General features: G+C 42.6%; 1 protein-coding gene across 2 annotated transcripts in view; it reads left to right on the forward strand.

Annotated features, from left to right (window-relative positions):
* Positions 1–17,200, forward strand: part of LOC115482105 (neurotrimin-like) — a 546,428-nt gene extending 529,228 nt beyond the window's left edge. The window contains exons 7-8 of one of the 2 annotated variants that reach the window (XM_030221671.1): positions 8,552–8,584; positions 15,884–17,200. In XM_030221671.1, coding sequence (XP_030077531.1) covers positions 8,552–8,584; positions 15,884–15,987 — 137 coding nt within the window. In that variant the 3' untranslated portion in view covers positions 15,988–17,200. The remainder of the gene's footprint in view (positions 1–8,551; positions 8,585–15,883) is intronic. The other variant, XM_030221672.1, reaches the window with a different exon arrangement.
* The last annotated feature ends 439 nt before the right edge of the window (positions 17,201–17,639 follow it).

A 17,639-nucleotide genomic window follows, 5' to 3' on the forward strand; every position in this document is an offset into this window, starting at 1 on the left:
CCCATCTGTTTCGCTGCTTCTTCAGGAGAAATTCAAAATAACAAATGTATGTTTTTCATTTCAATCCTCGTGAACATATGGCTCAAAATGGCGATTGTTTAAGTAGGACACCTTCGGAACTAACTCCTCCCTGTAATGACATCATCACAGGTAACATCCAATTGATAATTGATATAAGTGCCAAATTAGCAACTGAGATTCAGGGTATTGGTTTATAATCAATAGTATACTACTTACAATGTCAATATAATAAGTAATAGAACATTTTAATTGAGAGTGAAGGGTATAAGCAAGGATGGAACATTTAGATAGGTAAGAGAGTAAGAGGAGTTAGAAAATAAGGTGACTAATTTAATGAAAGTACAGTGCAATCCACTTAAGTGCAAGGGTCTGGGACCAAAGAAATACATGCAGTTAACCGAAGCGTGCACTTAACCATTGTGACCCAAAGAAACTTGACATCTGATAAACATATGTACAGTACTGTTTATTATACATACAGTATACAGTCTCCATTAACTGATGTTATACAGTCTCTGTTAACTGATGTTAGGCTTGCTTAACGTAATCAGGCATAGTCCTCTATACACTCTTGTGTCTGTGAGTTCCATAGACTATGTCTGCCAGACGGTAAAAACTGTCATAGCACTGACATCCAGTGGTCTCCAGATAGGCCCGCACGGTGTTGAGACTCTCCAGCGCTCTTGCAAAAGTGACAGGAGGTTGTTGAATTTTGTCAGCATGTGCCTTGCTGCTCATTTCATTATCTGTTTCATCATCAGCCATTGCCTGCGTGTAGGCGCATTTCTGGACATCAGTGCTGTCGTCAGCTGTTTGTAGATGGTAAGCAACAGCTACATAGTGATGAAACTCCTCTTCAGTAACACCGGCTGGGATGTCAATAGCCTGTTCATCTGGCGCGTTTGCAACAGCTGCATCTGTTTTGTCCCTCTCCACATCCCTAACAAAGCTTGCCCGCTTGTAGTAGTTCACAGTGGTTGCCTTTGTAACATGATTCCAACAGTGATAGATTACGAGCCAGTTCAACAGCACGTTTATTCTTGCAAGTCTGGTCATCCATAATGCTCATCAGATGGCGTAGCACAAGAGCCCGATAATGTTGTTTGAAATTGCTATTGTGCCCTGATCCATAGGTTGGATCAGTGAGGTAGTGTTTGGTGATGTTAGACAGCCTGACATCATCACTGTGTGCAGCACAATTATCACAAAGCAACAAAATCTGACGCTTTTGTGCCTGCATTCTAGTGTCTAACTTCTTTAGCCACTGCTTCCAAATTTCCCCCGTCATCCATGAATTTGCGTTAGCCTCGTATGACACAGAAAGTCGCTTAACATTCTTGAACAACGAGGCTGTTTGCGCTTTCCAATGACGAATGGTTCCAACTTCTCACTCCCATCCATATTGCAGCAAAGGAGGATTGTCAGTCGGTCCTTCGACGTTTTACTTCCTGCAGTTTCGGCTTGTTTGAATGAAAGTGTTCCATCAGGAATCGCTCACCAGTAGAGACTGTTTTCGTCAGCATTGAAAATGCCACGAGGTGCAAACTCGTTGAAGATGGTAGGAAGAACTGAAACAACCCAATTTTCAGCACCAAAGTCATCAGCGTCTTGTTTTTCACCATGCTGTTTCTTGAATTTTATGTTGTCCCTCTCCTTCCATCTTTCCAATCATCCAACAGTGGCTTTGAATTCAGTTAGTCCAAGACTTTCAGCTAGCTGATTAGCTTTCTCCATAAGCAGTGGACCACTGACAGGAAACTGTCTGCTCCTGACTCGAGAAAACCACCGAAGAAGAGCATCTTCTACATCCTCAGCTTTTCCTTCCCGTTTACGTTTCCGGTGTGGATTTGTATTGTTTTGCCAGTCTTCCAGAAGCTGGTCTTTCTGCTTCAAGATATGTGAAATTTGACTGAGATTGACACCATATTCTTTAGCAATAGATGCTTGACTTTGTTTGTTTTCTAATTTTTTAAGAACTTCTATTCGTTCAGCCAGTGTTAAAGTCTTACAGTTGTGCGACAGTGACGACGACGATGACTCCAGTGTACACTCTAACAACATTCTTTCGCTTATTCTGCCTGTGTCAGTTAACCAACGAGATTTCAAATTTACCGTCCCTTTGTCACGTTCCAATTGGCTTCCATATTCTGTGTGTGAGCTTATGTGGAATCTTTCCTGCAGAGAAGCGGTCTTAAACCATGCATATAAGTGAATCTTGCACTTATCAGTGGTGTGCTAAACCGAAATTTGTCCCTATTGAAATTGATGGCGCCAAAAATGGGACTGAAGTACGGCGTGCAGTTAAACAGAGCATGTGCTTATCCAACGTGCACTTAAATGGAGTGCACTATATGTAGAATCTCCCCCTTATTGGCTAATTGGCTATATTGTGTGACGTGAGCCAGTTAGGCATGGATACTCAAGACCAAACTAACTATATTTAGAGGTTGAAATAGGCCACATAAATAGGCATATCTTTAATCACTAAGCACTTAACCAGTTAGCACTGAATATCAACTTAATCAGTTAAGTTGCCACAGTCAAACATGAAACTGTATATTCAATGCCAGTTGCCGGAAGCAGCCTGACATTGAATATCCGTGTTGAATGCCAGCAGTGGGCAGTCAAAGTGCTATCCACTGCTGGCTGATTATCGGGGGAGAATGTGCTAACACCAAAATTAGTGTACCAGTGTGTATGGGGCATTCCCGGCATGTTGGTTATTCTCAGGTGGATGATCAAAAGCCCCGCACTGTTCCAAACAGCGCTCTAAAATAGCGCTGGAACAGTGCGGGGCTTTACCGCACCGGTGATCAGAGATAATGCATGCAAATTTAAGCAGCGTAATTATCTTTGATCATGGGGTAGAAATGCAGGCGAATTGTGCCTGAGCATGCGCTCAGCACAATCCTTCCGCACTTGTTTGCTCACCCCAACTCAACCCCCCAGAGTTGTATGACCAATCCCTGGTGGTCCAGCGTAAAAGACAGCCCTCTCCCGGCCCCCTTACATTAGTTGGAGGCAGTGGTGTGCTGGTAAATTTTTAACAACAGGCTCTCTCCTTGGTCCACCTCTGCGCCCCCCCCCTGTCCACCTCTGCGCCCCCCCCCCCCCCCGTCCACCTTGCCCCCCCCCCCAAAAAAAAAAGAAATTTGCAGAGCTGGCTATACCCGGGGAGAGCGTGCTATCAAACAATCCTTACATCCAAATTTACCTTCTTTTAATGTGAAAAAAAAAAAACCCTCTATCCTCCGTCTTTTAAGACACTACCTACCTGCTGGATAGTGATGACACAAGGAAAGCTAAATCAAAATAACCTGGCTGTTCCTTAGCTAGGTCGTAGTATTACCATATTGAAAATGTGACCATACCAAGCCACAAAACAACCTTTTATGGTAGATAGTGTTCATAATGAGCTCCTTTTATTACCGACCAGACAGAGATAAGAGTTTTCAGTTTTGGCACAGTATAAGTTATCACAAGAACAAAATATAAGAAAACCAATATGGGCTGCATTAGGGGCTTATATAGCCAATTTATGTAAAAACAAAAGAAATCTGCATGAAACAAAATTCTGGGGGGGGGGAGTTACATCATCGGCGTATATATACGGGTTGAGCTTATGGTTTGATAAGAGTTTTGCTAAAGGGATCATCATTAGGTTGAAAATGGTTGGTGAAAGAGGTGATCCTTGTGGGACTCCACATATAGGTGTCCATGCCTTGGACGTGGTTGAATTAGATGTGACTTGATACGAACGTAGGGTTAGGAACCCCTTGAACCAGTTCAGGACATTTCCTCCTATGCCAAAATGTTCGAGTATGTGTAGCAGGATTCCATGATCTACCATGTCGAAGGCGCTTGACATGTCAAATTGTAGGAGGAGTATATTGTTGCCAGTTGCGATGATTTGTTTGAATTTGGTCGCTCGCTGGGTGGGAGGGGGCTTGGCCGGCAGCCACTAGACCACCAGGGACCATTTTCTGGGGGTTTGGGGGAGGGGGCTGGAGACCCACCGGATCTCCAGCCCTCCCTGAACCTGGGGGGTGGCATCGTCGGGGGAACTGGAGGTCCGCCGGACCTCAAGCCCCCTGTTGGCAGGTTTGCTTTGGGGGGGGGGAACGGGAGTCTGCCAGCTGGACAGAGCTCACCATTCCTCCCCAATGATCTGCAAACCCTAACGCCAGCTCGGAGCTGGCGTAGGGTTTGCCGCAGCCAGTGACCCAAATTTTGGCGTGCTGGCCACTGATCATTGGCGATGAATGTGCTGAGCCCTGTTTAGTATGCATTAGCATGCTACTTGCACAAAGAGCCCTTCCACATTGTTTCACGCGCTCGAGGGCTCTAATCATGGGGCGGTAGCAAACGCCGGTGCTAGTATGGTGCTAACAGCCTCTAGCGCCGGCGTTTGCTGTTGATCATGAGGGCCTCAGTCAGATGCTAACATTGCAATTAGCGCATGACCCTTAGTGCCCAGTTAGCATGGAGGCACTTAGCACCTCTTATTTAGGAGACACCACATACATCTGCATTAACATAGAGTGTGGTAGTTAGCCTGTAGTATTTTCTGTATGCTAACACCAAATCTTGGGTATGCTCTTTTTCTGCCCATGCCACAGTAACTTGAGCAGTATACCTATGGCACTCCTATTAGAACATGGAAAGTGCATAATTAGTGTGAAACCCATTACTACAGTTATTGTGACTGGTAACAACATCCTCCTCCTGCAATTCGACATGTCCAGCGCCTTTGACATGGTTAACCATGATATACTAATACATATACTAGAATACTTCAGAGTAGGAAGCACAGTTCGCAAATGGTTCAAAGGATTCCTGACCACAAGATCATACCAACAATGAACACGGACAGATCACCCCCATGGATACCTGAGTGTGGAGTGCCCCAGGGATCCCCTCTCTCACCAACACTATTCAACCTAATGATGATACCTCTAGCCAAACTACTAGCCAATTAAAACCTCAACCCCTACATTTATGCAGCTGATGTCACAATCTAAATCCCATTCAAACATGATCTAAATGAAATCACCAACGAGATCAACCAAAGCCTCCAAATAATGCACACTTGGGCAGATGCATTCCAACTAAAACTTAACGCAGAAAAAACACAATGTCTTGTACTCGCCTCACAACATAACACAAAAAACTTCACCACCATAATCATACCATACTGTTCCCTTCCGGTCTCACAAAACTTGAAAATTCTTGGAGTCACCATTAGTCAAAACCTCACTCTTGATACCCACGTGAAAAACACGACGAAAAAGATGTTCTACACCATGTGGAAACTTAAAAGAGTAAAACCTTTCTTCCCGAGATACATCTTCCGGACCCTGGCACAGTCAATGGTAATAAGTCATCTGGACTACTGCAATGCACTGTACGCCGGGTGCAAAGAACAGGCAATCAAAAAACTCCAAACTGCCCAGAATACGGCCGCCAGACTCATATTTGGAAAAACTAAATATGAAAGCGCAAAACCCCTAAGAGAGAAACTCCATTGGCTCCCACTTAAGGAACACATTGCGTTCAAGATCTGCACGATTGTACACAAACTCATTCATGCAGACGCCCCAATCTACATGCTAAACCTCGTGGACCTAACTCCCAGAAATGCCACAAGATCATCCCACAAATTTCTCAACCTGCACTACCCCAGCTGCAAAGGACTTAAATACAAGCTGATGCATGCCACTACCTTCTCTTACATGAGCACGCAGTTATGGAATGCATTACCTACAGACTTGAAAGCAATCAACGAAACAAACTATCTTTCGAAAATCTCTGAAAACATTCTTCTCCAACAAGGCCTACAATTGAGAACCTATAGCCTCACTAAGTTACCTCACCAACCCACTCAATTATGAACGCCCACCTTCTATAGCTACCCTAATCACTCTCCTCCTCTTCTCTCTTCCCTTCCTTGATTGGTACACATTACTAACTGTATCTGATATCATGAAATGACAATGTTAACAAATCTATGTAAGCCACATTGAGCCTGCAAATAGGTGGGGGAATGTGGGATACAAATGCAATAAATAATAATAATAATAATAATAATAATAATAATAATAATAATAATAATAATAATAATGTGAAGTTATGTGCAGTTAGTTATGCTCCTAAAATGTATGCTCCTAAATTACAAGCATAATCTATTTTGGAGTATAGAGTATGCTCACAATGTAGAAGCATAACTTTATGAGCATAAATTATACTCATAAATTTAGGAGCGTAAATTTTGGAGCATGACCTTTATAGAATAAGGCCCTTAACGTGGTTTAGCAAAAGGCCCTTTAAATAGTTTTGTCAAAGGCAGTGGTGTGCTGGAGCAGGCTCTCACAGGCTCGCAAGAGCCGGTTGTCAATTTTTTGAGAATTTTGGGAGCCGGTTGTTAAAGTAGGGCCCTCCATGGCTACTTTAACAACTGGCTCCCAAAATGTGGGCTTGGGCCCCCTGCTGAATTCTCTTTTACTTTGCTGGTGGGGATGCTGAGCCCTGCCAGCCAAGTAAATAGACTACTGCTGCTCCCCGCTCCTTGTTTCCAGCTCTGAGTAGCAGGCTGGGACTTCTCGAGCATGTGTGAGAAGTTTCAGCATGCTGCTCAGAGAAAGAGTTGGGAGTGCTGGCAGTCCATTTATTGGCTGCCAGCAAAGGTATGCCTAGCGTGCCTGCACAAAGGGAGGGAGGAGAGAGAGGCAAGTGTTGCTCCCTCCCCCCCCCCCCCCCCGGCCACCCCTGGCCCGTCCAACTGCAGAGCTGGCTACATCCGGAGAAAGAGCCTGTTGTTAAAAATTTACCAGCACACCCCTGGCAAAGGATACATTTTTATACCATTTCTAGGTGTAACACCATGAGATTTTCAACAACAGATTGTTCTGTTATGAATTATCTCTGCTGTGTACAGTTCATCAATTAAGTTAGTTCTTACCTTGCTGGCCTATGCAGTCCTGACAGCCAATGGGAAGAAGCTGCTTCATTTTATTTCAGCACTCATCTCTAGGCCTCTTTCCCTCAGTAGATAGATTCTTGGAGCCAGCTTCTGCTGTGACTTATCTGTGAACTTGCTATTTCTTGACAACTGTCAAGAAATCACATGCTCTCACTAGAGGTTTCTAGAGAGTTAGAGAACTAAAGGGAATAGTGTAGAAGCCCCTAGAAACTGAAGGAAGGGTAGGAGGGTTTATGATAATTTGGGGAATGGTTTGGTGGCAGTAGTAGCCTCCTTCTTATATTTTAATAGCTCTCTTTTGGCCCACTAAATTTGTCTTGGGTTCCATCTCCCACGTTTGACCCATGCTACTAGGGAGATCTCCCCTTCCAATCTGATGCAGAAATCCTGAATGCAAAATCATCCTGCTATATTCTCCATAAGTTGGCACTAAAGGCACTTGCTAAAGGAACAAGGATTCAAGGACCTAGGGACAAGTAACAGACTAAAATCTCAGTTGCTGGCTTGTTTTAGTGGGGAGGTCTGGGGAACCGTCTAACCCCTGTGTAGTCATGGTGGAAGGAGACAGGATTCATTCAGAGCAACTGCTGTAACGTCCAGGCATCCTGCACTTGTAACCAATGCTAGCAGGAGGAGAAAAAGAACACTTTAACGTTTGATAACATTCTTACTGCACAGCCATAGTGCCTATCACCTAGATACCAAGGCCAAGGACCCTGTAAGTGTATACCAATTAATTAAATCTTGGTAATATTTAACATCTGCTTAATTATACCATCAAGTGAACCAGGCAAACCAAGCCAAGCTTTTACCTATATGGTGAGTGGGCCTTATTTAACAAGGAAAAAGAAGAAGTATATGTATGCATCTTTATATTACTGGGTGAGAGGAGTATATCTACGGTATACAGTTGGTCATTTCTTTCGAAATGTTGGAAGCTGTACTGTCATCAAACTGGTGTGGTCTCCATCATTGTGTAAAGTCTGATGCCAAGCTTGTCCAGCCTCCTAGGTAATCCTAGCCCTGGCTCTGGTCCCAATTAATAAATAATAGTGTGCACCCCTCTTGTCCAACTATCCTGGGCATAATCTAGGCAGCTGCCTAGGCAACCTTAAACAAGGGATTGCACTGAAAATAAGAAAAAGAGCCCCACCCCGCAAACAAAACAAAACTCATTTGAAAACTGTTTATGCACTGAGCATGGAATTTCAATCAAGATGATTCACAAACGCAACATAAAAACAAAACCATAAATTATATTATTTTAGACTGTCTGGGGGCTGCCCACAAAGCGCTACATCTAGCATGCATGAGAAAGGAACTGATGTTGGTAATCATTGCAATGGTATAATAAAAGACATCCCAAACAATAAGGTTTGCCATTTGTTTCATTCTGTTTATTCAGGTTATGATATATCTTTGCATGTATCATAACCTGAATAAATATGCAAATATAAGTTTGGAAAATTCAGAACCATGCTACTTGTACATTTCTAACTTTGTCCTAACACTAATCTGTTTCTTTTTTTTAATTATTATTATTATTTTTAGAAGAAACAACGGCATCTTTGACACCTTTGAAAGGTTGGTACACTCACTCTCATGTCTTGTATGCAAACCTCATCTCCCTTTCCCCATCCTACCCCACCTTCATTCTAAATGTTACCACTAACCTCACCAGGGAACAACTGCGGCTAACTCCTTAAAACTATCAGCTACAGCAACATTGCTTTCACATATTCTCTTGAGTATCTGCAGCTCTTTGCACTCTTTGTAGTTGCCTTCTTGTTTATGCTATAGCACTCTTGTGTTTTTTAATTACATAATTTACATTGTGCCAGTCATGCATGCCTACGTGTGCATAAAGCATATATTGCTAGCCCTAATCCCAGCTGCTTTTTATAGCTCTAAAATAGCCTTGGGACGCTGGAGAAGAGAGGCTTAGGATTTAAGGCAGAAGGAGAGCGATGAGGTTGCAAATGCGATCTGAACACAGAAAGAAGGCCTGTAAATTAAAGTGACAGAGGTCTGTGTCTTTACTGCCAAAGCCAAAATGTAGGATCTACAATTCGTATTGATAAAAAAAAAGGCTGGAGAAATGGGAGGAGGACACGTACCCCCAAATTCTACATATGGCTCTCAAAATTGTGTGTGTAAATTTGGGCACGTTCCAATTTTCACGCTCAATTTAATTGAACAAGCCAATATTGGTGCTAACAAATCAATTCTTGGAGCTAATTGGCAGCAATTAGAATTTATGCACATTGTCCTAGACAGGATTCTAGAAAGATACGTGCGTAAATTTTTTCATTTGGATTTGAAAAGAGGGCATAGCTAGGGTTACTATATTGCTCCAGAAAAAGGAGGACAGGTTGAGCCAGTCTGGGTTTTACTTCCATTGCTTTCAATGGAGGCAAAACCCAGACTGGATCAATGTGTCCTCCTTTTTCTGGAGCCATATGGTAACCCTAGGCATAGCCATGGGAGGGGCATGGGCAGATCAAGGGCATTCCTAAAATTTGCACCAGGTTTCAGTTGGTATAACTCCTCATGCCCAAAATTATGTTTATACTATAGTCAAATTTAATATACCGCCTTTACTATGAAAAAGGTCAAAGAATTGCCTCCATAGTGTGCACTCAAGAACATTAATTTCCACCCAGACAAACAAATATGAAAGCAAAGTATTTCTGGATGTCCATCCTTAGCTCTCATCTGAAGATCCTCTTTATATATATGTTTGATACTGGTGATCAATTGCAATTCAAGTTTATGGTTTGGAAGACATTTTTTTAATTGATTATATTCTAGATGTAATTAGGTTGTTTTTTTTTTTTATTCATAGCTTTTATAAAATTGGGACAACATATGTTTTCTTGATAGTCAAGGCAACCTGTCATATGAAGTTACCCCCCCCCCCCCCCCCTGATGTTCAAAAGCATTTAACTGGACAGGATCAGCACCTGGCTGGTTAAATACCCCATAACCAGCTATCTGGCAATATTCAGTGGGGGACAGCTGGCTATCTCCTGCTGAATATCACTGGTCCGCAGCTAGCATATATTCGGTTATATCAGCCCCAATTTAGCGCATGCCAGGGCCCTTTTTACTGCAGTGGGTAAAAAAGCCCCCAACACACATGACCATGCAGTAAGAGAACTCTTATCGCATGGCCATGCGATGGGGATCCCTTGCCGCCACCCATTGAGGAGGCGATAACGCGCTAACCCGGCAGTAACCGGCCATTTCCTGCAGGAAAGAGAGACTTCCCTTTTACCCACTGTGGTAAAAGGGGGCCTCGGTGTGCATGAAAAACACATGCCGACACCTGCATAGGCCCCCTTTTGACACAGCTTGGTAAGAGGGACCCTGAGTTTCCTCAATAAGCAAAATAAGCAAAGGTTATCTGTTATTGTTGTAATCTCAATAATATCAAACATTGCAATAATCCTGCACACAAGATTTGTTGGTCATCTTCACCAGAGTTGGCTGTACTCATTGTAAGGATGACAACCTTTAGAATACAGAGGAGTTTGTGTGTGAACACACAGCTTTTCCCACTATTGCTTGGGCAGAATATGTACCTATCCGACTATATGCTGCATACCATACATAGAACGTTATTTTCCTTATGTATAACATTGTACTTTGTGAGACTGTAAAGGACTAGGTCAAATGTTAGTGACCTATGTAGAACCCATTGGTATATGAATATTGCCAGGACAGAGGTGTTGTATGGGGTGGAAAAGGTTTGGCAAGGAAAGAGTTGACAGTAACCAGTGGAGGAGTAGCTTAGTGATTAGTGCAGTGGACTTCATTCCTGGTTAAATGGGTTCAAGTCCCACTGAAGCTCCTTGTGACTGTGGGCAAGTAACTTAACCCTCCACTGCCCCAGGTACAAAATAAGTACATGTACATAATATTTAAGCCACTTCTGATGTGACCCCCCCCCCCCCCCCCCCCCCGATTATGTTTTCTCAGAATCTGTTAGGGTGTATATGTAGATATACACTATGGAGAATCATATTAGGAAAATACATTTGGCTGTTTGTTTCCACCTACATAGTCTAAGAGCAATTTGAAGATTTTTATCAGCAGGTAATTTTTCTAATCTAGCCCTGCATGATTATAGCAACAGTTTATTTGTTGTTTTTGTTTTTGCCAAAGGTTTAAAGGTGCTACAAAGTACAGAAGGTAGTTGCAACAATAGTGAGGGATGTAGATACTGGAATTATGTCACACCCATATAAAAAGATCATAATTGACTTCCAGGCTATGGTAAAGTGTGCTTTACGGAGGTCTTTTGCAAAGCAGCAGTATGCCCAACACGGGCTTACCGCACACTAAATTGAAACTGCCACCAGCCAATGTTGCTGCCGGTGGTAGTTCCAGCTGGAGCACACAGCATGTCCAGCACTCCAGAAATTTTTTTTCTCTAGCACAGCACTAACCCAACGATAATTGGGCATTGCTGTGTGCTGCCCGGTTACCACCAGGTTACCATGGGAGCCCTTACTGCCACCTCGGTGGGTGGCAGTAAGTGCTCCCTGCTGCATGGCCACGCGGTAAGTGTTATCTTACCGCATGTTCTTTTGGGGGGGAGCTTTTTACCCTCTGCCATTACCGCAGGGTCCTTTTTCCTGCAGCTTAGTAAAAGGACAGCTAAGGATTTAGATGTGAAATTTAAGGGTCCTCTTTGTGTGTGTGAGAGACTGTCCTGCTCACATGTTACTGTTGAAGGGGAGAGGCTTTTTCATATTTCCTTCAGTTAAGGTTTTGTACACTCCTGTCAACTTCTGAAAACACTGATTTTTTTTTTAAATCCAAGCTTTTATCTATTAGTATGATTTGAGAAATTTAACATTTTAGAGAACATTAGCCATCTGGGGCTTGGCATTCAGTTTCAGTGTGTTATTGGAATACTAGTTTTTTTATTGTTTTTTATTTGATTTTTTAAATTGAAGTTTGAAAGTTATTACATTCCAAACATAATCACAAGAAATGCTTGGAACAGGGATATATAAATCCAGAAGCAAATGATAAAAGGGGAATTACCTATACATAGCACTAGTGCTCTTCATCAAGGAAGGAGAATAATAATAAATAAAGCAAGAAAAAAACAAACAAACAGAGAGAACCTACCTTTATAACCCCCTGCCCTCCTAAAAATGCAGGAGGTCTTCACTTCCACACAATCACTTCTTATCTGGAAGAAATGTCTCTATTTGTGATCAATGAAAGAAAACTTATTGGACGCCCTTATATATCACCCGGCACTTGCAGAGGAAATTTAGGGGTCCTTTTACTAAGGTGTGCTGAAAAATGGCCTGCGGTAGTGTAGATACGTGTTTTGGCCATGCACAGAATCATTTTTCAGCACATCTGCAGAAAATGCCTTTTTTAACTTTTTTGCCAAAAATAGCCATGCGGCAAAATGAAAATTGCCGCGCATCCATTTTGGGTCTGACACCTAACTGCTCACACGGTAACCGGGCGGTAATGACCTGTGTGCGCCAAATGCCACTTGGTGTGCGTAGCTGATGCACGCCAGAGAATAAAAAAAAATTTTCAGGCGTGCGTCCAAATGAAATTACCGCAAGGGCCACGTAGTAGCCATGCAGTAACTCCATTTTGGTGTGTGCTGGGTGTGCATAGATGCTTACGTGGCTTAGTAAAAGGGCCCCTTAGAAAGAAACAAGAAGCCATTGTAGCTAATACCTCAAACACAAAGGCCAACAATGACTTCCTCCAGAAATGGGTTGATCACACATTAGGAGAAACCCTGCATGTTCATACCACACAAACAACGTTTTGTTTATTGACAATAAAGTTTTCAAACCCATATTTTTCACTCTTAGGAGTGGAGGAGTGGCCTAGTGGTTAGGGTGGTGGACTGATCCTGGGGAACTGAGGCACTGAGTTTGATACCCACTTCAGGAACAGGCAGCTCCCTGTGACTCTGGGCAAGTCACTTAACCCTCCACTGCCCCATGTAAGCTGCATTGAGCCTGCCATGAGTGGGAAAGCGTGGGGTACAAATGTAACAAAAAAAAAAAAAAGACTAGAAGGGGTGGGAGTGTCAGGAATAATGGACTAAATTCAGTAAATAGCGCCCAGCCCTTGACACAAAAAAAAAAAAAATCCACATGGAATGCTATTCCATAAATTGCGCTCTGAGGGGTCCTTTTACTTAACTGTAGTAAAAAGAGGCCTGTGCTAGCGTCAGCACGTGTTTTTGATGTGCGCTGAGGCCTCATTTTATCGCAGTGGTTAAAAGGCTGTCTTTTTTTCTTGACAAAAAATAGCCTTGTGGTAAGTGAACTTACTGTGTGATCATTATGGGGGAGGGGGAAGGAGTTACCACCACTCAATGAGGTGTTGATAAGGGCTTCTGCTCTAAGCTGGCAGCACACACTGTTTATTTAGATTTTGCTCACACCTTTTTCAGTAGTATCTCAAGGTTAGTTACATTCAGGTACACTGGATATTTCTCTGTCCCAGGAGGGCTCACAATCTAAGTTTGTACCTGAGGCAATGGAGGGTTAAGTGACCTTCCAAAGATCACAAGGAGCAGCAGTGGGATTTAAACTGGCCACCTTTGGATTGCAAGACCGGTGCTCTAACCCCTAGGCCACTCCTCCGATTACCACTGGGTAAGCACTGGTGCTACAAAAAAAGAAAATATTTTTGTAGCGCCAGAAATGGCGCATGATGGGGGTCGAAACTACCGTCCGGCTCCTGCCCATTGCTGCTTGCCAACCCTTTAGTAAAAGGGCCCTTGAGTTATCAGCTGAAACCTGGTGTAATTCCTGATGTGTAAGTTAGACACAGATCTCTGGTATTCAGTAATTCTATGTGCATCGTTACTGAATACCCCTGACCAACCCATATGATCCCTTTTGAGTTGCACATGGATCTTTATAGAATAGCACTTAGCAAGCTGCGTGTGCAAATCCAAATTGTTGCCAATTAACATCAATAATTGTTAGTGCCCAATTACTGGTGCTAATTGGCTCGTTAGCCAATTTAGTTGTGTGCGTATCTCAGGATAGCTTCCATATTATGAGTGTCTATATTTGTACGCCATTTATAGAATCTAAGGGAATATGTATGTGATGTATTATGACATTTATATATTGCATTTACTGTTATACCATGTACTGGTATATGGTATAACAGTGTTCCTGGTAAGAAAATATTTATCATCAAATAAATGATTATTATTGCAGCTTTAGACTCATAAGCCTATTTTTCATAGAGAAACTGCAGTCAACAGTCCATTGATCAGTATTTTGCAAACCAGTCAAACACCTGCCCGATCTGGTTTTCTGAATAGCTGCAATTAATATAACTAAGACAGATTTGCATACTCAGGGTTTGCAGTGTTAGGTATACCTCCAGGAGGGGGGTTAGGATTCACTGCTATAGATACATTGGGACAAAATTAGATCTGCCTTAGCCTCATCTGGCACTTTCCTACACAAGCCTTAGTGCATTGTTTGACATACACATGGAAAACTGCAGGTTAATATTTAGGCAGTGGCCATTTTCAATCAGGAGCCATGAGGGGCAGGAGAAGGTGGGGTTTACTCCTGCCACAGTTGAACACTAGACCACCAGTCCTGTTAAGGTAGACTCGAGGAGAGAAGAACCTAGGACCTGAGGGGACAGAAGAGCAAATCAGGCCTTGTTGAGGGGTGGGGGTTGGGAATATGACCTTGTTGGGGGGGGGGGGGCAGGAGGAGGTATTGGATCCTATCAGAAGGCTGAGAGGAGGGATCAGACCCTGTTGGAAGGGGCTAAGAGATGAATTGTCTTTTGTTTGGGGGGCAAGAGGAGGGATCATTTCTTGTTAGGGGGCGGGATGAAGGATGGGATCTTGTCAGTGGGGAGCTGGGATAGAGAGAAGATCAGCTCCAATCTTCAGGCTGATACCCAAAATTTATGAAGGTACCGGTAGATATTCAGTGCCAGAAGAGGGCATAGTTAGGACTGCTTTTTATGCAGTCCTATCTGCTTGCTTAGCTGTGCGGGCACCAACACTGAACGTTGCCAGAATCCTCATAACTGCCAGTTCCTCCTTGACCCCCATGCCCTTCTCCATCACCTGCCTAGTTTCAGGATGGCTGCTTTACTGCTGATATTCAGTAGCAATACACAGTTAAGTGCTCCAGCCTGCTGAGCGAATTTAAGTGGGCAGGCAGTTCCCCTGCTTGCTTAAATCATTTTCAATATCAGATCTCTTTTATGTTGCCTTCTGGAACTGCTACCAAAAACATTTGCCCCTTACCTTCATAATGGTTCATTGGTAGCTATAGATAGTGTTCCCACCTTAGAGTCTGTATCATTTGGTATATTGTGGACCTTGTCTCTGCTTATGCTTTGTGTTAGTAACATCTGCAATTTTCTCTTAGGGATTGGAGCACCCAGTCTCTGTTTCCTTCTTTAAATTTTATGTACCATCAACTGTGTGTTTGCATCTTGCATGCTTCTTTTTCCACATTTCTTAGGTCTTATATTACTCAGGGATCCTTTTACGAAGCTGTGGAAAAAGGGGACCTGCGCTTGCATTGGCGTGTGTTTTTGACGTGCGCCGAAGCCTCCTTTTACCGCAGCGGGTAAAAGGCAGTTGTTGTTTTTTTTTTTTTTTAAGAAATGGACGAGCGGCAAGTGAAGCCGCACATCCATTTTGTTCTCATGAGTGGTCTTTTCCACGCTTGGAGCAGACAGTTATGATGATTATTTGGGATAGGAAATAGAGGCTCTCAGTTACCACTTTGATGAAATGTTTTTTTTTTGGAGGGGGGGAGGGTTCTCTGCTCTACTTGCACCTCTTTTATAATAGCATAATAGCACTCTTTCTTTTTATGTCTGTTCACACAGGCCCGGGAGCAGTGCATGATGGGAACAAGGCATCAGAGAAGGCTGCATGTGCTTGGCTGCTGCTGCTGCCCCTCTTCCTGTTGCAGCTGTTTTTCAAGTTTTGACACACATGGAATGCAGGAAGAAAGGAGAAAAAAATATATATATAAAAATAAAAAAAAATAATAATATTACAACCTCTCACAAAAAAATAATCTGAAACTTGGAAAGGTCAAAAACATCACAGCACCGGTATTGGAACACAGCAGAATTATTTTCCTCTTGCATTGGACAGCGTGCAGGCCTATGGACCAACCTTTACGCACAATGCACAACCTTCCTGAGTGGGAGAGGGGGCCCAGTTGCTCTTTCCGGTGAACCTCCTATGGACAGTATTAAAGTTGAAACCCTCAGGGTTGTGTGTTTCAATGGGCTTCTTAAAGCCACCTATCTCCAGGCAATGCCCCACTCATCCCCATCTCCTGTAAAACAAACAGTGACAAGGAAAACAAATAACATTTGTTAAACGTTTATTCATATTACTACGTGGACATCACAGATCACAAAAGGGGGTCTGGCGGCTCATTATTAATTTTATTAATTATATTTTCTGATATGAACATAGAATGTTTTATTAAGTGTTTACGAATAGCAATTTGCATAGGTTTCCGACAAGTATGGTCGGGTGCCAGCCCAGCTATGGGTGCTGAGCAGAAACTGGTGAAACACCAGGAGATGCACTGGAAGGTGGTTTATCCACTAGTATTTGACTTATTGGTCTAGAGTTGGTGCGTAATGAAGCTGTGCAGATGATAGTATGCTATAAACAGAAGTGCTTAAAAACAAAAGGTTATTCACCGTATGTTGAGTTTCTTATATATGCTTATTCTTTCTATGATACAGTATATATATCTATATATATCAATATATATATCTATCTCTATATATTTTTTTTGTTGTTGTTTTGTTTTCAGTTTTATCCACTTTTCTTTTTTCTGCAGGGTTCTCACTCCGCCTTCCCTTCTGCAGATTTGACTGCATGCTGTAAATGGAGTTAGCTGTGTCATTGGTTTACGAGATGATATGGTGATGATAGACTTTTCATGGTCCTTGTGTAATTGATTCCTGAATTTTTTTTGGGTTTACTTACATGTGGAGAGACATTTATAAAAAGGAAAAAAAAAAGAATAATTACAATAATAGCAGCTGCACGGTCTCTGTTCCCATTTTGGATCAGTAAATAGAGACCTCTCCTTTCCCCCTATCCCACTCCTTTAATGCTGGCGGGGGGTTGGGGGAAGATGACAACAAATGGTAAAAGGGAATGCAAGGAACTGAATAAAGAATAATTGATTTTTGTGGCATCTGACACTTTTTTTGTGTGTGCTAGCGAATGCTATATGTGTATAATACATATATTTTTTATTGAATAAATAATGAAAGAAGGAATTGTGGTAAAAGGGGCAAACTGGTACAGGTTCCTTTCCCTGTTGAGGCCTATTAAGGTTTTACATTTTTTGATTGATTGCGTTTCGTAAATCGATCAAACCTACAAAGCTCAAATTGGAGATGGGGGAGGGGGGAGCAGGTATTACTCTTCTCTGGAGCTTTTAACCTCTCCCACCTAGTTTGACACTGGCTGATATTCAGCTAGTGGCATACAGCATTCTTATTTCTGCTGCGGGCTGTATTCCTGGATATTCAATGCCGGGCCACGTCCGGGCATCGACACTGAATGTTCGGTTTTAGGTTTGCCGCTAAAGTTTATGTGGTTAAG

This window comes from Microcaecilia unicolor, chromosome 12 (assembly GCF_901765095.1).
Source record: "Microcaecilia unicolor chromosome 12, aMicUni1.1, whole genome shotgun sequence".
In the NCBI taxonomy this organism is placed as follows: Eukaryota; Metazoa; Chordata; class Amphibia; order Gymnophiona; family Siphonopidae; genus Microcaecilia; species Microcaecilia unicolor.